We start from the raw sequence: 24201 nt of genomic DNA, 5'->3' as shown, positions 1-24201 counted from the left end.
ACATAGACCAAACCAGACACCTTTTGGGGGAAATTGTACAACTATACCCACTTTTTCGTGAAATAACAATGATCAATGTTCTTACCAACGAAAATCGATGGCAAGTGGAAAATATTTATAGAGGTGTCACTTTTTGTAAGTATATGCTGTAGTATTTATTAAAATAAATAGAATATGGAAATTACAGAATCTATTCCAGTCAACTTATGGTTAGTTGATGAAATTAATTATTAGTTTAAAAATAACAAAATGATTATAATTCTAAAAGGAAATAATTGTCATGATACTGAGTTCTTGGTCAACAATATTTTAATATTAAAATTTATCCAATCAATAATTTTTCAGAAATTATTCTATTTACATTTAACATTATTTATCGATTCCTATAAATTTATTATTCATGACAATGAATTGTTCGAAATATAGATTAAATGAGAAGAGGCCTGTACTGTATTAATGTTAGCAAAAGTATGTACATGTTTTCAATTTGTGATGGATAGCCAATATTGGACCGCAAGCTGCACGGCGAATCTTAATCAAGGGCTCTGATTGGCTGAAAAGATTAGCGTTCGGCGAACGGCGTGGAGAACGGTTAAAAGAGTGGCTAGTGGGGCGACGAACGGTTCGGAAAACTGAGCGGCGGTTGTTTAACAACAGCTGAGTGTTAACATTATGAAAAATATGGCTTATGTTCGCTGCACACAGCTCGATGCACAGCGGATTGTACGATTCGCTACGCTGTTCGAGGTTCGATTGGGCATGTGGGAACATACCTTTTCCATACCTTTCCCTATCCATTTGAGGTGTAGTTCCGTATCTGGTGTAGGTATTATCGATGTTGAAATTATTGATAGTGAATCAAATCACACTATGTTTTTCAGATCCTTAAATGTTCTGTTCAATATTATTATTATTTTTTGAAGGGACGGATTCAAAGGTTCAAAGAACCCCACACGTCAACCGAAGCTTATTGTGTTCCCCAAGTAGTATGTTAGTTAGACAAATACCTGTGTCCTTTACAGGAACCAGGAATTTTTCCCTATGCTGACATCCGATTCATCACCTGGTTGCTTGTCGCAATCCAGGGTGATATGCTTGGCAGTCTCTTCAAACTGATTGGTCCTTGTGACCTAAGTGAGTTCCACTCCTGGCCTTTTTGTAGGTCCTTCCCCTGAAGGAGGGGTCGCCAAATTGCCTGTAGGGCACCTAGTCACCCTCGGCTCAGCCTCATGACCTACATTTGTGCCTGGATTTTCACCCATCTCTGGTCTCTTGGGTTTTTCTTTTTGCCCCTCCGAAACTTTGCAGGATCGAAAGTCTCACCTCTCCCAAGAAGTGTTGCCTGAATGGCCGCCCTTCTTTGACCAGTGGTGAGTTTTGGCCTCTCCACCCACAAACTCGTGACCTATGTGAGTTCCACTCCTGGCCTTTTTTGTAGGTCCTTCCTCTGAGGGTGGGGATGTTTAATATTATTCCTGTCTCCAGTCAATAAAGACAAAAAGGGGGTGTGCTTTTAATATAATATTGTAGTTCTGATTTTTCAATATATTGCTTGGATACATAAGAGAAGTCTAGAACCAATTTTTGCATGCAAAATTTCCTTGTGATGGATACAGAATGGCCCAAACACCTCGTATTTTCGGTCCATTTTCTAGTTTCCAGCTTATTTCCACTCCGTCGTCGGATAGTTGAATTTGCTCTTGCCTTTTTTCATATTATAAAATTCTGAATACAATGAAATCATCCGGAACTCTCTATAATGTGTTCTGAGTTACAAAAACGAGTAAAATTTCAACAAAATAATCAATTTAAATGAATTTTAGTTTTCAATCAACAATATCTTCTAATTTCCACAATTCATATGTATAATTCAAAATCCCTCTGGGCGTAATTTTGTGCGCTTTCTATTCTCAGGTTGAAGAGCTTAAAATTACGCCCAGAGGGAATTTGAATTATATACATTTAAATTATGGCAATCGGAAGATATTGGAAATTTTGCATGCAAAATTGGTTCTAGATTTCTCTAATGTATCCAAACAATGTATTAAAAAATCAGAACTACAATATATATTGCAAACACCAATGTATACACCGGTAGTGACTACCGGAGTACAACGGTTTAAAGGGTAAAGGGTAGGTTAGGGAGTTTCGTTTGTTTCACTAAATTGACTTTTTTATATTATTCGAAACACAGTGTACAGTATAATCGTATAATGGTGATACATTTTGATGAAAAACATATTTGTACACTTTTGAAATATTGTTATTTAAGGATATTTTTTTCCAAATTGACCCTCCTTTCCCTATAGAGACCCCCCCCCACCAATATTTTTACATATTAATCATGTGTTTTAACCAGCGAGGGAAACCGGGAATAACGTGAAATATGCGGGAAATGTACGGGAATTGTACGGGAATTTTCTGAGCCTGATTCAGTGGATATTCTGTATACGCATTCAATATGACCAAACCCTTTATCTGGCATTGGAATAACGAAAATGGTATTTTATAGATACATAATAATAATATACTATAATTATATTCATTACAAGCTATACAAAGCTACAATATGGCTGTATATATTGCCACTCAAGTAAATAAATATTGCTATTTATATTAATGTTATTAGGTAGGTAACACAGTCTTCAACATGACATTGTATTGTTTGAATAAAGCTGCATCTCTGATAGGCCTACCTATTATTAGTTGTTCACTCTTTTCTTTGCTTTTCCAGATTCTATCGGAAACATTTATCATCAGCCTTCTAATTATTTAAATCAGCGTCAAAAATGCACATCACATGTGTGATTTGCGGAGATCTATTTACTGGAACAAACATTGCAGAAAGTGTATACTCGACTCCATGTGGCCATCTTTTCCACCACCACTGTCTTATGGAATGGCTCGGAAGATCACCTTCGTGTCCTCAGTGCAGACAAAAAACGTCCGATAAGAAAATTACTCGTATTTTTTTCAATTTGTCCAGCACAAGTGAGAATGACGCAAGCGCTTTAGCGTTCCAGGTTGATAGCTTGCAATATAAATTGGATGAGAGTGGCAGAGAAATTAAATTGTTAAAAGCCGAAAGAGACAAATATAGCCTTCAAGCCAAGGGCCTAAGGTAATCACTTTAATAACTATAATCTCACAATTAAGGGTATGATCACATTGGATGTATGTATGTGCCAGAGCACTGTAAATCATGCATGAGCCAAGCAAGAAAATCTGGAAGATCCATTGAAACACGTTGTGGCTTGTCTGTAGCTACTCACGCGTGCACTTGCTGGTTGAGTTCAGTATTCCTATTGTACTTTCCAGATTTTGTTTCTCATCTGCGCATTGGACATAATATTCAAAATGATCATATCCTAATACTGGTCTAAGGCTGGTCACACACCGATTTGTCAAGACAAGACTAGTCACGTTTAGTCACAATACTTCACATTGCTGCTTATGACGCAACACACACTGATAAGTCATTGCAATTAGACATGATTCCATAAGAAACTATGTGAAGTATTGTGACTAAACGTGACTAGTCTTGTCTTGACTAATCGGTGTTCGGCCAGCCTTAAACCTTTGTTTACTGTAGTAAACCATGAAACTCTAGTACATAAAAAACTTGCATCTTATATCTTTACAAGCTGTGATATCCTAACACAACCTTCAACTGCTAATCAATGATGGTTTGAACATTGAAACTTGATTTTTTTCAGTAGAATATACATCATATTGCGTTTTTATTCCGTTATTGAAAAATTCTACTCAAAATATATCTTGTATATTCATAAGCTATCTGAGTGATTAATTTTGCATCAACATAATCTATTTAAAAATTTATTATTTTTATCATTGCATTACCTGAAGGCTAATAGTCCAGTCAAGGAAAGGTTATAGAGGGAGAAGTTGGGAAGACAATTTTTGACACCGCAGTTCTTTTCAGGGTAGAAAGGAGGTGAACATATCAAAAGTCCCCACCCCTACCCCCTGTGCTAAGGGGGTGGAGATGGTTTAAAGGTACCATGTTCTGGTTTCTCACATAAAACTCAAAAACTATGTATCCTAAGAACTTGACTGTCATATAACAAATTAAAGCTTACATAATTTCCTACAATATTCATTCCACAACTTTTTTTATATCTCTTCTTGTTTTCGAGATATCCGCTCTTGAAGGTGTGACATTTTTGAAAAAACACGTTTGCCATCAATTATTTTCTATTTTTGCTTTTATAACTTCTTACAAATCGATGGGAAAAATCTATGTTGATTATGAGCTTATAGAGCATTGAATTCTCTTCAATTTTATGTATAATTTCACACTTATATAAATTTCCCTACACCTTTTGCAGCAGCTTTAGTGTTCAGTGTGAAATCTCAATTTTTGCAACAATAAATCAATTAACAAAGGAATTTAGAGGGAATGTTTTAAAAAAAATTTTGACTTTGCAGCTTTGTTGTGACTAGTTAGGAGGAGTATATATCTAAAGTCCCCATTCCTAACTCATGTGCTAAGGGGATTAGGATGGTTTAAAAGTTGCATTTTTCAGCGTTTAGCTTCCACGCTCATATCTTGAGAACAATCCGTTCAACCGACATGACTAACAATTCAAAAATAAAGCTTGATAAATTCTCTACACTTTTTAATCAGTGGAATTTCGTGATATCCTCAACTTTTCCCGAGATATTCGCTCTTGAAGGTGTGTAATTGTTAAAATAACAGTTTTTTAACCAATGTTTTGCTCTTTCAGGGCTTATAACTCTCCAAAAATGCATCGTATAAATTAATGATTACCGTAGGTTTGTAGAGCATTAAATTCTCTTTGAAATGATGTATTATTTCACTTTTCCAAGTTTTCGTTTCATTCTTATATAGCAGCTTCAATGTAGTTGGTGAAATGTTCATTGCTGCAACAATTGATCGTTTGACAATGACATTTGAAGGGGGTGTCAGTGTCACAATTTTTGACTTTGCAGCTTGATTTGGACTAGTTAGTAGGTGAACATATCAAAAGTGCGCATCTTTATCCCCTCTGTTGAAGGAGTGGAACTGCTAAGTTGACACTTGTTGCAGCAATGAAAATTTCACCCCTACATTGAAGCTGCTATAACCATGAAAGGAAAACTTGGAATAGTGAAATAATACATCATTTTGAAGATAATTTAAAGCTCTACAAACCGAAAAGAATTAATTCATACTATGCATTGTTGGAGAGTTATAAGCCCTGAAAGAGCAAAACATTGGATAAAAACCTGTTATTTTAACAATTACACACCTTCAAGAGCGAATATCTCGGGAAAAGTTGAGGATATCACGAAATTCCACTAATAAAAAGTGTGGAGAATTTATTATTCTTCATTTTTGAATAGTTAGTTGAACTCAAGATATGAGCGTGGAAGCCAAACGCTGAAAAATGCAACTTTTAAACCACCCTCATTCCTTTAACACAAGAGTTAGGAATGAGTACTTTTGATATGTTCTCCTAACTAATCACAACAAAGCTGCAAAGTCAAAAATTCTTTTTTAAACATTCCCTCCAAATTCCTTTGTCAATTGGTCTATTGTTGGAAAAATGGAGATTTCACACTGAACAATAAAGCTGCTGCAAAAGTTGTAGGGAAATTTGTAAAAGTGTCAAATTTGACATCAAATTGAAGAGAATTCAATGCTCTATAAGCTCATAATCAACATGGATTTTTCCCATCGATTTGTAAAAAGTTATAAGAGAAAGATAGAAAATAATTGGTGGCAAACGTGTTTTTTTTTTCAAAAATGTCACACCTTCAAGAGCGGATGCCTCGAAAACAAGAACAGATATAGAAAAGTTGTGGAATGAATATTGTAGGAAATTATGTAAGCTTCAATTTGTTATATGACAGTCAAGTCCTTAGGATACACATAGTTTTTGAGTTTTATGCGAGAAACCAAAAAAAATGGTACCTCTAAACCCCTGTGCTAAGGGGTTAGGGACTTTTGGTATGTTTACCTCCTTACTACCCTCAACAGAACTGTGGTTTCAAAAATTGTCTTCCAAACATTTCCCTCTATACCCTTTTTTCAGCATTCATTGCCTGGTCTATAAGTATTAAATAAAGTGAGATTTAATATTAGTTAATTTTTTCTGTCCTTGATAATTGCCAGTAATAAGTGCAAGTCATAAAAACGTTTGATATTTAATTTCTTTATAACGTTTCACTAGATTTTAAATTTATGTGTCATAATAATCTGTATCATTATTATTAATTAATAATGTATCCTCTTTCAAGGCAAGAAGTAATACAAGTTTCTAATAAGGAGAAAAAGCTGGAACAATGTGTCCATGCTCTTAGAAGCGAAGTGACGCTATTGAAGAAAAGCTGTAAAGCTTATGGGTTGCTTTTATGTGAAAACGAAGAGTTGAAAAGAGAAAACGCCAGCCTCAAAAAGTAAGTATTGTATATTTTATTTAACACATGAAGTAAACAGGTAAAGACAATGGGTCATATGAATAAAGTTGAGCATTTACTTATACTTCTAAAATATTGAGCATATGCTTCATTTTCTGTGAATAAACGTGAGCAAAACCTTTTGCTCATGCTCATCAAAAAATAGTTTGAGCATTTGCTCAAAATTGTATGTATAAACTAGACCATTTGCTCAACTTTTGAATCAAATGCTTCAAAAAAGGTGAGTCTAGTCTAGAGCAGCTTTTCACCTTTTGCTCATAGTAAAATGGCTCAACTAATTCGTATGAGGAAGAGGAAACTATACCAGATACGATCACAATCAATAGTTGAGAACTATAAAACTCTTTTTAGATTCAACCATGATATATATCACCATTATCCCTACAAAAGATACATATCTGATATAAAGATAGCAATCACAGAATAGGAAATAGAAGATGAGAGTGTAGACGATTATAATAAGGCTATTAAGATTATGATAGAGAGGACATTTTTCAGGCTATTATTTCAAAATTCAGAACTCAACTAACCTAAAACTCAATTCATAGATAGAGAACAGAGCAGACGACCAAACACAAGCGGTGTCTATACTTGCATATTTATTTATCGCTTACGTGAGTAGCACATTCTAACCTTTCACTATAAAAACAAAGGAAGACCACAAAGGCGAATCAGCTGATGAAAAATCTTTAAAATACGTGAGCATTTGCTCCAGAGTTCAGGAGCAAATAGGTAAGAGTGTAAGGTAAAGCTTATTCATATAAAAATGAGAAAATGCTCGTGAGCAAAACCTTATGCTCATGCTTATGAGCATATGCTCTGTTTTTAATCATATGGCCCATTGTTTAAAAATTTTTAGCATTGTAGCTTATCAACTTGAAAATTATTAGCAAGACCACCGATGTCATAAGGTTAGGGATTGGTTATGAGTAGTGATGTGGATCGGGAATATTTCCAGTGGGAAGGATCTTATGATTTGGCAATATTTCCGGGAATATTTACGAGGCCAAGAAATTTTGGGAATTTATGGGAACTTAAGGGAATTTATAAAATTGTTCTGAAATGATTGAAATTGATCAAACCCACTCATATTCTACATCAATATAATCAATAAATCATTATTCTATTTTATATTGATCAAGCTCAGCCACATTTTACATTGATATAATCAATAGAATCATCATTTTTCTAGCCTGTTTTTGCTCACTCACTCACTGTATTTTAAATACTCGTATAGTCCAGTCAAAGAAAGATTATAGAGGGAAAACTTTGGAACACAATTTTTGACCCCGTAGCTATTTTAAGGGTAGTAAGGGGGTAAACATATCAAAAGTCCTTACTCCTACCCCCTGTCCTAAGTTGGTGGGGGTGGTTTGAAAGTGCCATATTCTGTTTTTGCATATATCTCGAACAATATGCGCCTTTCGGAAATTTTTGTCGTACACAATCATAATATTAAAGCTCACAAATTATCCTACAAGTTCCATTTCCAACATTTTTCCATATCTCTCATAGTTTTCTAGGTATGAGCTCTCTAAGGTATCACATTTTGAAGAAAAGCCCTTCCGGCTCCGATTTTTTCATCTTTTTGGCCTTATAACTTTTTAAAGATTCATTGAAAAAATCCGTGCTAATCATGGGCTCATAGAGCATTATATTCTCTTCAATTTCATCTATGGTCTCATTATTTACTCCATTACTATGGATCATTATTTTACGCATCTCCCAACGATTGTTGCAGCCGTTATAGTGTTGAGTGTGAAATATTCAGTTCAACAACAATCAATGCATTTCAGCTTCAGCGACATGGCTGAGTAAAAATAAAGCTAGATAAATTTCCTACAAGTTTTGTACAGTAGAGTTTTGTGATATCTCCTTTAGTTTTTGAGGTATTCATTTTTAAAAGTTTAAAATCTTTGAAAAGACAGTTATTCTTCCAACTTATTGCACTTTCAGGGCTTATTACTAAACAACAATGCATCGAAAAAACGTAATTTTTTCACACAGGGGGTAGGAGTGAGGACTTTTAATATGATTACTCCCCCTTACTATCCTTAAAAGAATAGCTACGGGGTCAAAAATTGTGTTCCAAAATTTTCCCTCTATAATCTTTCATTGACTGGACTATAGGAGTATTTAAAAGACAGTGAGTTGTAGAGCATTCAATTCTCTTCAATTTAATGTATTATTTCATCATGTTATGCTATCCATCAATTTTTATAGAAGTTTGAGTGTTGAAGGACTGCGAGGTCAAAAATTGGGTTCCAAAATTTTCCAAACTTGTTTTAGTTTAGCCTATTTTGCTGTATTTTATACTTTCTAATTTTTTGGATTTATGTTCTACTCTAATCTTTATTTAGGGGGTCAATTATTTTTGTGCGGAGAAATTGAATAAAATCATGCAATGAAAGTTAAATTACACTCAATACTTTGTTGACTTTGTTTACCTGATTTACAGGCATTTATTAGTAAGTAAAAAATCTTATTCAACTTCTAAGACATAAAAGTAGCATGATAATAGTGGTGCTCTTGAATGATTTATTGAGTGCTCATTTCACCTTTCAGTCTATGAACTTCAAATTACTGTTTTCTTTGATTTTACCACAATTTATAAGTTATTCATCCTTATATTCCTTACATAAATCCGTTGTATAACTGGTGATTGAGACAATGTGTAACAAAAAACGTCTTTTTCGGTCATTTTTTATGAAAGAAATCATAAATTTCCTCAAGTCCCCATAAATTCCCGGGAATTTATGATTTTTGGGAATATTTCCCTTAAATTCCCTGGGAATATTTCCTCGATCTTAAATTCCCAGGAATTTTACATCACTAGTTATGAGTAATGATAATTACGATAATGATCAGTCATATCAACCCAGAATCTTGGATAGATCTCCCGAAAAGTGATTCTGAACGTAAAGCCGAGTACTAGTTATTCAATTCAGATAATTTGATATCTTAGAACTTTCGGCCAACCATTTTCTTATTACCGAAGTGCTATAAGAGTGAATTTAAATAATATTCAAATCTGGGGTCGGCAATAATGTTGTTGTCTTTTAGTTAGCCTCAGTCCCTTCATGTTGGGTGGATATCAGTTCTAGTTATAAACCAGTATTATCATGAAACAACACCGTGATCTTCAAGAATGAATTTCTATGCAGTTGAATTCGACCGCTGACTAGAAGAAGCTGTTCGGAACTACTTCAAGCAGGCAGCTCAGAGTATGACATTAAACTGTTGAACATTCTCGCAATATAATGGCCCATATGAATAAAACCATAGCAAATGCTCAAGAGCATGGAGCATAAGGTTTTTCTCATGAGCAAAAGGTAGAAGCAAAAGCATTTGCTCATTTTTATATGAATAAGCTTTACCTTATACTCTTACCTTATGCTCCTAAACTCTGGAGCAAATGCTCACGTATTTTGATGATTTTTCATCAGCTGATTCGCTTTTGTAGCCTTACTTTGTTTTTATAGCTCACGGAAGCGATAAATATGCAAGTAAGGGAGCACCGATTGTGTTTGCGTCGTCTGCTCTGTTTCCTATTTATGATTAAAGTTTTAGGTTAGTTCAGTTTAGAATTTTGAAATAATAGCGTGAAAAATGTCATCTCTTTAATAATCTTCATCAATAGCCTTCTTATAATCGTCTACACTCTCATCATCTTAAATTGTTATTTCCTATTTTGTGATGGCTATCTATATGACAGGTAGCTATCTTCTGTATTTATTCTTTTGTAGGAATAATGGTGATATATATATCATGGTTGAATCTAAAAAGAGTTTTTCAGTTCTCAACTATTGATTGTAATCGTATCTGGTATAGTTTCCCTCTTCCTCATACGAATTAGTTGAGCCATTTTACTATGAGCAAAAGGTGAAAAGCTGCTCTAGACTAGACTCACCTTTTTTGAAGCATTTGATTCAAAAGTTGAGCAAATGTTCTAGTTTATTCATACAGTTTTGAGTATAAGAAAATTTTACTTTTGAGCAAATACTCATACTATTATTTTTTTTTTTTTTTTTTTTTTTTTTTTTTTTTTTGATGAGCATGAGCAAAAGGTTTTGCTCACGTTTATTCATAGAAAATGAAGCAAATGCTCTATATTTTAGAAGTAAAAGCAAATGCTCAACTTTATTCATATTGCCCAATGAGGCGCCAATATAGCATAAATCAAATGTAATGCAAGGTAGTCAAACACGTTTCCTGGCACAATCAATATACATTTGGGACAAATTTTATTTTTCCCAATTTGGGACAACATTTTACTGCTACAGCTTATTGCTAACTGCAATACCTGCTGTAATTCGATTATTTTTGAGCCGCCGCAAATATTCTTTTTGTATGTGGTCTGGTAGGCGGCATTGCATTTGATAGGTGGACTGTTGTTGAAACGTGCATGGCTATTTTTCAAACTTACTTATTTTTTGTCATTGACAATTTTGATATTGATAAAAGTCTAATTGTTACTTATCTATTATAGAATCAAGGATATAATTCATGGCTCTGATGCAGAGGTTGATGAAGCTCTCGAAGATGCTGACGCTTATCCCAATTTGAGACAGTGCATCACCTTTTTTAAGAAGTAAGTAGTTTATTTTATAATTTCAGTATATTCTTTCTTCAATTGTTACTTAGTTCATAAGCACTAAATCAAAGATGTTAAACTTCATTACAAGTTACAATTCAATTGCATTCAAATCTTCTTCCTCTTTCATAACGAATGATTTGATTCATTATTCGGATACAGGTGAAGTCAAAGGCTTTCTTGTCACTCATATCCACACAAATTATAGTACTATAAGTACTAATTATAGTATTATATTACTGATTTACTCATTTACATTATTTTCACATGATTTTTATAGTAGTTGTAATATTACATTTTTCTTCTCACATTTAAATCGAATCTTCAATTCGAGATTTATGGAACTTTATAGTAAATGTCAGAGTTATCAATAGACGGATAAACTTTTGATGGAGAATTTATTATCGTAAATGTTTGTTGCTTTGTTCCATAATGTCACCGAGGTAGGGTTAACAAATTACTAAATAAATCGTTTATTTGAATAGAATATGTATAAAAAATTTAAAATAACTTTTTCAAAATAAAGTTTTATTGAGAACAGATGTAGAATGTGAATTCTAAACTTATAAGTTATAATTTTTTGATGACGTGTCTGTGAAGATCGATATTGAAGAGGGCGTTGGTTTGGTGACTTTCAACTTTGCTTTTCCTGTTCTTGTTCTTCTGAAACTAATGGCTGGCTGTTGCTTGTATAATTTTGTGCTCTGAGTTATTGTCTGTTTAAATGAATTTATTAATGTTTTAGATTGAAGTTTATATAAATTTTTGTGCATAATTTGCTGTTTGTATAGTAAAGCCAATAGCCACTGTGTTTCAACTGTAAACTAGATAAGTATTTTTTTAGTTCGTAATAACTCTGAAATCATTAAGCTTATAAGTTATTGTTCGTTTTATAATTCTGTGTTTTTGCCAAAATTTTCATCTGAAGATTATAAGTTGATTTGCTCTGAAGACTGGATTTCTCATTCGTAGGCGATAGATCCATTCACAGTTTATCAAGTATCTATTTTATTGGAGCCGACAACTTTCCTTAGTGTGATAGGTGTTATATGCTATTCCAACCGTTTAAGGAAAAATTGGTAGCACGGCAAATGTTACCCCTGTGGTGGGACAGAATTACAAAATAAATATGTCCCAAATGGTACACCATGAAATCCCTGGTTATAGAAATTATTAGTAGATAGATATCTTGATAGGTTATGAATGGTTTGTTGCTGAGTGGGAAGTCGGTTCAAGAGAGATCAAGTTTTAATGAATCAGTGCATATTACAAAATGGCAAACATTAAAAATGATATAAATCTTATAGAGTTCTTAACACAAAGGTTTGATAAGCTAGATGCTAGGTTTGATGAGCAAAATGCTAAATTTGATAAGCAAAATGCTAAGTTAGACCAAATGTTTAAAAATCAAAATGCTAGGTTTGATGATATGAAGCAAGAATGTACTAGCATTAGACTAGAGCAGGTTAGTATAAACCTTCTATTGAAAAATGCACATGAAACATTGAAAGATGAAAACAAATTGAAGCATGATAATAGTAGTGTTAAGATACAAGATCAGCTCATTCAAGTTTTTGACAATGTAGGCCTAGTTACTGTGGTTGAAAAAGTCAACCATAGTGAGACAGTAGAATTGAATAAAGAAGTAGGTAGGGAGTTGTCTTCATTGAAAGTCAACTATCATGAAAGTAATATTGCTACATTGAAGGTTAGGAAAACTATGAACAAAGTGAATGATTACATGAGACAGGTTTCTGTAGAGGTTAGGAAAAATGTAAACAAAATGAATCTTGCTTTGAGTCAAGTTGATGAGTTAAACTTTCAACTGAGAATTGAAAAGGTGTATGCAATGCATTCTCAAGTGAACATGACAAACTTTTGTAGGCAAAACTGCTTGGTTGAAACTAATGAACCCATGAATAAAATTATGCTATTGAAGAAAACAAAACACAAAGTTTCCATTGATGTGTTAGTATTCAAAGGTTGTTTCAAGTTGCTTATTTACAAGATGATGACAATGAATCACATGATGAAAGGGTATTCCCCAACACACAATGATTAGGAATCCTGTGTTATGCCGGGATTCAGAATAGCATAATCGCTACACAGTGTATGGTAAGAGTCCATAATTGTGTCTTTTTTCTTTCCTGTAGCCTATTTTCTTGGCCCTTAATCTTTTCAATTTTCGATTCTTTCCTGTCTTTGTGTAATATTCAGTAAATTTCTTCTATGAAGCATATCTTAACCAATCTTGTCCATAGTCATTTAAATTTGTATTTTTTCTGAAATAATTTTAGAAGTTAAAATAGTAGCTTATTTTCCTAATCTTTATTTGTTGATAAAACTTAACTTTTCTAAAATCTATCCATTGTTGTGTAAAGAATTGTGTGCTTGTGACATATTTTTTCATCATGTATCACTTATGTGAAGTGTATCAATTTTGTGTATATTGTTTTAGGGAATTTATTTACCCAGTTTTCTTTTTCTCTTGTTTGTATTTTTTAGGGAACTTATTTACCCAGTATTTCATCTTGATCATCTTTGTATCATAATCTTGAAATGTTTATACTTATTATACAGTCTTTAAATTTTAAATTATTTTAAAAAATAATTGATTTAATTTAAAACGTTGTGTTATATTATCAATTGAAATGAGTTAAAGGCTAAAATTTTTCTAAAGTGTTTTGTAATTGATATTTTTTTTTAATTTAAAACTGTTTGTTCTATAAATTTTGATATGATTGATTATCGTTTGAAATGGATGCTGGAGTGTATGTAGAATTTTTAGTGGGGTTTGTTGATTAGAATTTTGCTGGTATGTGATTGTTTTTTGAGATGGAAACCCATTATTGCCTAAAGAAGGAATAACAGAGGTTATGACTTAGAGAGGCAGTAATGAGATAATATTTTTTGTGTTGATTACTTATGTTGATTGCCATAGATGCAAAAAAAATAATGATTAATAATGTTGATTGCCATAGATGCAAAACGATGATTACTTATGAATATTGTTTGCCTTTGAAGCAGAATATTATTGATGTTTTGAATGGTTTCTTGTTTAATGTTTGATAGTAAAGTTTTGTCATGAAATGTAGTTTGTGTTTAGAACATTGAAGAGTCGAAATAAACTGTAGTATCCAACAAACGATGATTAACAATATTAGATAATTTGCTTTTTATACAATTTTTGAACAAAATTAAAACTAAATAATTTTGAAACCCTGAATGATAAATCATAAATGTGAAATGAACATGCTATAAATGAAATGTTATATTAAATAATAATGAAATGCCGATATATTATGAAATGATTGAATAGAAGACCAAATGTCTGAAATTATTGAAATATGTATTGAAATTAAATTTTTGTTGTGTTGTTATGATGTTTGTTTTTTACAATTTTGATAATGATACAGGGTGTTATGAAATTCTATTTCTATTTTGAAGAATGGATTAAAATGTTGATATTTGAACAGTGAATAAATGAATTTTTTTTAAATTTATCATTGATATGTCCATATTTCACAATTTATGTATTGCTGACTGTATAATAAGATGTTAACAAATTTCAATTTCATAGATACTTAAAATAATTTTTATGTGTATTAGATTGTATTGATAGCCTAATCAAAGTTTTTCTTTTTAGTTTATAAGCATTTTAAGATAACAGGTACAGCACAGACATTAACATTGAAATAGTTATCATGTGAATCTCGAAATCAGTAACAAGTGAACGCCATGAAGAGTGTTAAGAACATTTGGGTGATTTTCGAACTAGTGTGACATATCTACGCCAAAATCAACGCTGCGGCCTACACCAATAACTACGCCAAAATCTACGCCGATGCCTGTGCTGATGTCAACGCCGATGCCTGCGCCAAAGCCAAAATCTGCGCCAATGCCAACAACAAAAATCAATGCCAATGCCTGCGCCAACACTAATAACTACGCCAAAATGCCAAAATCTGCGCCAATGCCAACAACAAAAAATCAATGCCAATAGCTACGCCAATGCCTGCGCCAACGCCAATAACTACGCCAAAATCTACGCCGATGCCTGTGCTGATGTCAACGCCGATGCCTGCGCCAAAGCCAATAGCTACGCCAATGCCAAAAAATCTGCGCCAATGCTGATGCCAACAACAAAAATCAATGCCGATGCCTGCGCCAATGCCAATAGCTACGTCAATGCCGGCACCAATGCCAAAATCTGCGCCAATGCTGCACCAATGCCAATAGCTACGCAAATGCCTGCGCCAATGCTGATGCCAACACCAAAATCAACGCCAATGCCAATAGCTTCGCCAATGCCAAAATCTGCGCCAATGCCAATATCAACGCCGATGCCACAGCCGACACCAAAGCATACGCCAATAGCAATGCCAATGCTTATTGCTGACTCTGTATCTCAAACTTCAACACTACTGCATTACCTGGAGGTAATTGCCATCCATGTTCACATTCACAACTTTGAATTCAGAAGAACAGTCACAGTATCATGAAAGAATTGATTCAAAAAATCCTCTCCTAAATTATTCCTGTATGCAGAACTCTAAACCTTGAAAGCTGAAAACATCAAAAAACCAAACCTTACCTAAATTAATCCTCACCTAAATTAATCCTGTATGCAGCGTCTATCTCTTTTCCAAAAAACAAATTACATTGTCATTTCAAGCCTGAAATGTACATTGTATAATTACAAATATGATACAAAATTTATGTGACTCTGTATTGAATTTGGAATGCAGCCGTCTACTACAAACATGAAGCAATGCTAACTGAGATGTCACCGGTATCAAGTTTGGAATGCAGCCGTCTACTACAAACATGAAGCAATGCTAACTGAGATGTCACCTGTATCGAGTTTGGTATGCAGCAGTCGACTACAAGTATCAGCCCAACACTACGTGCATCCAGATCAGCCCAACACTTAACGTCATCACATTGGAGTCACACTTAACTGAAAATCATACTGAGTGCCTTAACGGACTGTTTTCAAAAAATGTGCATCAATAAAATCAACCGCGTCAATAGTGAAAGAAATGAACATTTTTTGATTTATTGAAATTTTATGTGAAAATTAAATGTAACAATTCATCAATTCATTTAAAAAAAAAATAATAATAATAATAATAATAAATTTTTTATTCAACATACTAAATTTTTTTTTATGCAATAAAAATTAAATTTTTCTATCTATTAAATTTATGTGCAATTTCAAAAAACTATTCTTTACATATTAAACTTTCTGTTGAGATATTTTTCTTTAAATTATAAAGCTAAATCAAAAGTAATATTGATATTCTATATTTCGAGATATTGTTTGGAAACATATAACAAACGCTATTGATGAATTTTTATAATAATTTTCAATATTTTTGGATGACATGTAATGTTTTTCTAGAAAAAATTGTTACTGTTCTCGAATTTAAATTTCAACAATTTTCATTAGGGTCAATGTAAATTTTTTCTTTAAATTTTTCAAACAGTAAAATTTTTTTTATGTCAAGAGGGGGGTATTTGTAATATTACATTTTTCTTCTCACATTTAAATCGAATCTTCAATTCGAGATTTATGGAACTTTATAGTAAATGTCAGAGTTATCAATAGACGGATAAACTTTTGATGGAGAATTTATTATCGTAAATGTTTGTTGCTTTGTTCCATAATGTCACCGAGGTAGGGTTAACAAATTACTAAATAAATCGTTTATTTGAATAGAATATGTATAAAAAATTTAAAATAACTTTTTCAAAATAAAGTTTTATTGAGAACAGATGTAGAATGTGAATTCTAAACTTATAAGTTATAATTTTTTGATGACGTGTCTGTGAAGATCGATATTGAAGAGGGCGTTGGTTTGGTGACTTTCAACTTTGCTTTTCCTGTTCTTGTTCTTCTGAAACTAATGGCTGGCTGTTGCTTGTATAATTTTGTGCTCTGAGTTATTGTCTGTTTAAATGAATTTATTAATGTTTTAGATTGAAGTTTATATAAATTTTTGTGCATAATTTGCTGTTTGTATAGTAAAGCCAATAGCCACTGTGTTTCAACTGTAAACTAGATAAGTATTTTTTTAGTTCGTAATAACTCTGAAATCATTAAGCTTATAAGTTATTGTTCGTTTTATAATTCTGTGTTTTTGCCAAAATTTTCATCTGAAGATTATAAGTTGATTTGCTCTGAAGACTGGATTTCTCATTCGTAGGCGATAGATCCATTCACAGTTTATCAAGTATCTATTTTATTGGAGCCGACAACTTTCCTTAGTGTGATAGGTGTTATATGCTATTCCAACCGTTTAAGGAAAAATTGGTAGCACGGCATAGTATAAAGAAAATAAATTATTGGCTTATACAGTCATGAACAGGATAGGAAATACACGAACGACGCATCATCACGTCTGAACTGATTAACTTGTGATTTTGCTTGAAGATTCTTAATTTACCGAGGATGTTTATAGCCTAAGCCTATTTCCAGTTAGAGAAATTTTTGTATTCAGTACTTCATGTTTTCAGTTCATCAAGTTTTCAATTCATCAAGCATCCAGTTTGTTATCCTTTGCTTGAGTGCGGCCATAGATAAAGTGTATTCAACTTTATCTTCTATCTTCTGATTCCTCTCTTATCTTTATCTTCTTCTGCTATATCTAATCTACTGGGTGTTTACGAACTCCCTACCAATACTTTAGGGCATTGTTCCTGGGTAAAAATAATATCTAAATATCATATTTAAATTGTCCGGAAGTCGTCAGTTACTCACAGTGGCCATTTGCTTTTATCACTTTTTTTCTTAATAATGGTTGAATATAAAAAATTGAAACTTTGCACAATCATTTATAACAACTAGACAAATCTACAAAAAATATGATAGTTTCAAATATTTATAAAACAAAATGGCGGCCATTTAAAATTTTGTTTTTTAAATAACTCAGAAACCGATGGTTTTACAAAAACTTTACAAAAATGACTTTTTTTAGTAAATTTAATTGCCTATCGATTGGTACCAGAATTTTTTAAGATTGGACCAATATCAACTGAGATTATGGCAGCTTTAATGGTTGGTGACCCACCTTAAGAGGGTTATGTAACGTTATTTTATTGTTTGAAATGACCTAAAATCGCTTACAATCAACATACAATGCAAATAGAGATTATTGCATCATTGAGGCGACTCTATTAGCATGACTTGGTTTGCACTGCAACAAACCAGTGGTCACCCATGACTAAGGCTGCCATATCTCAGTTAATATTGGTCCAATCTGATAGGTGATAAGATTTACTAAAAAAAGTTATTCTTGTTTTTTTTTGTAAAACCAACGGTTTCTAAGTTATGTAAGAAACAAAATTCTAAATGGCCGCCATTTTGTTTTATGAATTTGAAAAATTATCATAAATTTTTGTAGCTTTGTCTAGTTTTCATAAATGATTGTGCAAAGTTTCAATTTCGTATGTTCAATCATTATTTGGAAAAAAATAATAAATGAAAAAAGCAAAATGGCTGCTGTGTGAATAACTGAAGACTTCCGGACAGTTTAAATATGATATTTAGATATGTTTTTTACCCAGGAACAATGCCCTAGACTCTAGAGTATTGGTAGGGAGTTTGTAGATACCCTGTATATTATAATGGTTGAGGGTCTACGAATCATAGTACTATTTCTAATATGGAATATTTGTTCTATACTATGTGCAAAATTACATTATCAACTATTGACACACTTTTTCATGTTATCCAGTCGTTTGTGTTAATTCATTAAATTTACAAACTACTAAGGCAACTTCTTTATAAATTTGTTTCCAGGAGGATAAAAACTCTTTTGAATGAGCACAAGAATGTTCAGGCTGAATTGAACATTCAAAAAAGAAAACGCCTTGACCTGGAATTGAAATTGTCATCACTTTACGAGGAAAGGAGAGTGATGAACCTAGAGAACAAGTGAGTTTTGGCCAATCTTCACAACAACTTGAACATAATTCTATTGCATAAATTAGTAATGTTATCAAATAATATAAAAATATCATAACTTAATTTTTCTCATTACGTTGTAAGCATTTGTCTTTGCTCCCAATTTCTGACTAGCCTTGATTGCATTTCCACATTTTTTACAGAAAATTACTAAAAAATTGTTGAAATTATTTCAAAACCATCAACAGTTTACATTGACCATGTGTCAACCCCCCCCCCCCCACATTAACTATCATCATAGAGAAAAGATAGCATAGCTAGATTACTCTGTTTTCAAGATTTCTCATAAATGTTGAAGTTTTCAAACTTTATCTGAACTTCTCTATATTTTGAGACCAAATGCATGTTCCTATCATGTATAAGTCTCTATTTTTTAGAGAACGCTTTGACTGTTGATTAACAGTAGAATCGTAAAAAAATAGAATAGTGAAATTAGTATTATTTTATTTGGATTGACATTTTAATGGTAATCGTATGAATAGAATCTTTTATTGGGATGGAAAGAGGAGGAAATTCTCTACAGTCTTCACTAGATTTCGGTATTTCATATCAAGTAAATGTTGAAGTTTTTAAACTTTATCAATCATAAGAATGATTTAATAATCAACATCCATATCGAAAAATAATAATTATTCAATATTTACCTTGTGTCAATTAAGACAAAAAAGGGTTTTGCGTAACTTGAGGGAAATCTGAATTTTTGCAGTGTTATTATACATTTTGCATAGCCTGGAATCACAAAATCATCATAGTTCGTGGGCTTGCTTCCCCCCTGCACTACTTAAAAGTTCGAAACTGCAAGGATTACATAAAGCAAGTATCTCGTGACTCCCAATCAAAGTATCAAACCAAATTTGATTTCATCCCTTCAAGGAAAAATAGTTTTGGAATCAATGTCCAATAAAATTGTATCGTATAACTTGGGAATCTATTTTTATACGAAGTTAAAAAGTGATAAAATTTCAATCTCATAATTTTAAATTTTGTAGAACAAAAGTTTACGCTTGCGTTTTTCGAAAAAATATTTCAGATAAAAGTTTTTACTCGTTTCAAAATCTTAAAAATAGTGTATCATAATTCGTACTTTTTCAATGTCCAATAACCTCACCAACAGGTGGTTTCATGGAAACCAACAGGTCAAATGCTAGAAAATTTGTTATCAGGTGTACCTGAAATCTCTCTCTAAGGTTGTAGAGGACAAAATCACGCCCAGAGGGATTTGAATAGCGGAAATCGGAAGATATATCTTCGATTTAAACGGAAATTCCTCTAAATTTAGATTTTCCCAATAGTGACTCGTTTTTGAAAAATTGTAACTCAACCCTCAATGAAGATAGAGAGTTCCGAATAATTTCATTTTATATCTGAAAAAGGCAAGAGTGTGATATCTGATGGCTCGACTTGATTAAAATTGTAAAAAAAAACTGTAAAATAACCAATAATCCGAGGTTTTGAGGCCACAATGTAAAAAGCTCCAGAGATTGAAAGTCTACTTTTTTGATTAGTTATGCTGTCCAATACTCCAGAATCATTGTACGAAAAATTCAGCTTATATTGATTTAATTCCCCAAACTTCCCTCACTACCTCGTGACTGGACTACATGACTGATGAAATATACGATAGAACATCATAGTTCATGAGATTCAAAATAATATGCAGTTAACAATATGTCGAAATAAGTTATAAGTTGAGCAATTGTAATTTATTCAAACAATATTAAAACAAATGGGCTGGAGAACTTACCGAACTGGCAACTTATTCTTGGTCTTTTTCTCGGTTCAGTGACGGATTTCTTAATATGAAGAAATAGATATAGAACTCATGAAAAGAGTATTCTCATCTCACTGAACCGAACGCGGACATTGAAACTGATATTGGAACGTTTAAAGGTTCCAAGAATGGCCGTTTTCATACTCACCGAGAATTGAAAGCTGATTCTCAGCCAATCAGAGGAAATTGTGAGAGTCGTGTCGTCGAAAAATCGGCGAATCTGAACCAAACTGAGAACTCACTATGCTCGTTCAATAAAAATATCGGGGCACCGAGATTTGCTCGTTATTTATTTATTGATAAACAGAACACAATTCTTCAAAATGATTGGGGAAGGACTAACAGGCACAGCCCCAAACTGTTTCTTCCCCGAATTTTGATTTATACATTATAAATGGTCCAAAAAATAGGTTATGTGTCATACACTAGAATTCTGGTCCAATTTTCAGTCAAAATATTTAAAAACAGGAAAGTTCTAATTTAGATTGTTTACAAGCCAAATTGAATAACAAAATAACACTCACTAATCACTTAAAAGTGTAAAATAATTATTAACTTTGAATATTATGATATACTCTAATTTAGAATTATAAACCATTTCATGTCAAAAAACAGATCATTTTGATAGAGTCTATTAAAATTTCTAGATAATATTTCTCGCGAGATACGGTAAGCTGATTGATTACACAGCTGATCTCCCACACAGGCACACGCATCTTCTGTTATCGACAGACGACAAAATTATCATCTGTTCCTCCAAGGATGAATTATCCTTTTAATGTCCTTCAGCGAGTTTTCCAGGGATGAGACCTAGTGCAATCGAATTTTTATATCACAAACCTACTATTTCCTACTAAATTTCGTGAAAATCGTTAGAGCCGTTTTCGAGATCCGTTAAACATAATTAACCAAATAAATATCCAGATATAAAAATAATCAGATAACCAGATATGAAAATATATACAGAAATTGATCGCTTAATATAATAGGCTTTTGATCAAAATAACATGAAATTTATTCATCGATTATTTTCAGAGGACTGAAGACTATAGCTTCAATTTACACTGGAAACAGGAATCCTGCGAAAAAAATGAGTATTGACAAAGTTGATACTCACAATGATGAAGAAGAGCAGCTATTCGAAATCAGTGTAAGTATTAAGCAAATTTAAGAATACATTTACCGAATTACAATGACCAAGTATAAAATTAATGTTCTTTGAATTCATTGATAGATTTTTAGGTATCTTCCAAATTATTTCTTGAGTGCTAGTTTTGCTATTAATGATTGATTTCTGTTATTATTTGTGTAAGTTTTTCTCCATTCTTCTCTGTTTTAGTTTCTTAATTTAGTTTAATATCTGTATTTTTCAAGTCTTGCAATGTTCTTATTTAAGTAAACAGAATTAATTAATTAAAAAATGTTTTAAAGTTTCTTGATAATATTTAAATGTAGATATTCAATTCCCTTCGAGGTATGTAGTCTTAAAAACCAAAGGAATAATATTTTTAGATACTACAGTACAGTATCATCTTACTTGGACAGATATGGATTCAAAACATTAAGAGTAAATTTTCACCAGTTTGAAAACAGTAGGTTTGATAACAACTGGGTATATTTCTGAAGAATGTTGATAAGAATAGTTCCAAATCTGTTTGGATTTAGCTATGAAGATAACACGATTTGATAATGAAGAATACAAAGCGTGTATTCTTTGTAGACTTGAAAAACAATCTATACTCTGAATAAAACAAGTTGAGACTTGGACAAAAAATCCGTTTAGCCAAATTGTGCTATATTTTTATATTGTCATGCTAGCTGTACTGAATATATAAAATTACAACTCTGAATCGACTGTGCTGACAAGTTAAATATATTCAGTATTATGAAAGCCCGCATGGAAAGATTAGAATTTTGCTTAGTTTGGCAACACATAATTGCATAATTTTTCAAGTATCAACTTGTTTTATTCAGAGTAGGCCTATAGGTTTTTTCTTGGCCAAACAAAACTGAAAGGTTTGCTTTATTAAGCAAACTTTACAAATTAACGTTCGTGAACTATAGGCTATGTGGATGGTGTTGAAATACCATTGGTACCCATTACAAAACCATGTTGGGACTGGTGATGTCAATATAATGACAGTTCATATTATGTTATCAAAGGATGATGAGAGGAGGGAACAAAAAGAAGAGACCGAGGTGTCCTACAACAAGCCGGTCTTCGCACACACGTCCAGGTCGAGCGCTCTGCAACCAAACCATAAAATCCAGCATAGCTTCCGAGGCGCACTCAAACAGTCGTTTCCTGCATCATCGGCGTCAGGCAGTGACAACTTCCATCCCCGAAAATACTCAGCGGCGGCGCCATCCAAAGTCGGCAAGAAGTTGAAGAAGAAGCTTTGTCCTAGTGCTGTGTCTGCTATAAGAGACGTGCAAAAAGCCTCCACAGCCACATCGGAAATCGCCGCCATGTTCTTCGATTCAGTCAAAATGACAGCAGAAGGTTCGAGACGCCGCGCCAGCAGCCCATCAACCTCTAGATTTGAATCTCTCATGGATTCCATTGATCTCGATACTCCACCATCCGAACGGCGTGCCAATCATACATTCTCAGATATTGATGAGATCTTAGATACAGTACAGCTTTTATCGCCGTCATCACAGTCGAGCCGCCAAGCAAGCAAACAATCAAACTCAATCGATCTCACGTGACTTTTCTTGCACTTTCATCAAGCCTCGCTCAAAACAAATGTATTTTTAAGTTATGTTTTCGTTTCTTATTGGCGATATAAATTCAACTAGTCGATTCTCCAATTTCTTATGTTTTTTACTTGTCTCATTTAACATTATATTCATCGAAGTATTAATTGATAGTATTAAACGCGTGAATTGATGGAATTGTTCAAGGAATTCTCCTGCTTATGATGTTCCAAAGTGAAAATTAAATCATTAGTTGAAAATGTTTTGTTCAGTCGACACTATACAATATATTCTCTAAATTTTTTAATGTGTCAATAATTTACTATTAAATTTCATAATTTGTTAAATGTTTTTTTTTCATTCTAGACTCAAGTTACCTACTGTGTCCTTCACTAACTTGAGGGTGTTTTTACAGTTGATTCATAGACGACTCTGCTGCAACCAAAACAAAAGTTTTTGTCCTCTTTTCCCTATCTAATTTACATGCTCAACTCGTATTCAGTGCAATTAAATTACTAGTAAGAGAACAAAACTAATAAAATTATTGAAAGTTATCACAACCACAAATTTATCAAAATTATGAGATACCGTTTTCTGTAACAATTTGAAATCTACAAAACAAAATATTATTTGCATTATGGCTGTAGAGAAAACTCATTCATGAGTTGTTTGAAAGTTATGATAGTATCCCGATGGATATTTAGCAAAGCCAATCTCATAGAT

At 32.8% G+C, this 24201-nt stretch overlaps 1 protein-coding gene across 2 annotated transcripts in view; it reads left to right on the top strand.

The window, feature by feature from the left end:
* The window catches only part of LOC111054510 (E3 ubiquitin-protein ligase TRAIP), a 30629-nt gene extending 6804 nt beyond the window's left edge, over positions 1-23825 (top strand). For both annotated transcript variants that reach the window (XM_022341554.2, XM_022341553.2), the window contains exons 2-7: positions 2735-3121; positions 6265-6423; positions 10934-11035; positions 18843-18977; positions 21814-21928; positions 22942-23825. In XM_022341554.2, coding sequence (XP_022197246.1) covers positions 2790-3121; positions 6265-6423; positions 10934-11035; positions 18843-18977; positions 21814-21928; positions 22942-23490 — 1392 coding nt within the window. In that variant the 5' untranslated portion in view covers positions 2735-2789 and the 3' untranslated portion in view covers positions 23491-23825. The remainder of the gene's footprint in view (positions 1-2734; positions 3122-6264; positions 6424-10933; positions 11036-18842; positions 18978-21813; positions 21929-22941) is intronic.
* The last annotated feature ends 376 nt before the right edge of the window (positions 23826-24201 follow it).

The sequence above is a fragment of the Nilaparvata lugens genome, chromosome 3 (assembly GCF_014356525.2).
Source record: "Nilaparvata lugens isolate BPH chromosome 3, ASM1435652v1, whole genome shotgun sequence".
NCBI lineage: Eukaryota > Metazoa > Arthropoda > Insecta > Hemiptera > Delphacidae > Nilaparvata > Nilaparvata lugens.
The sequence above is the reverse complement of the archived record's forward strand: the minus strand, read 5'-3'. Positions and strand labels throughout refer to the sequence as shown.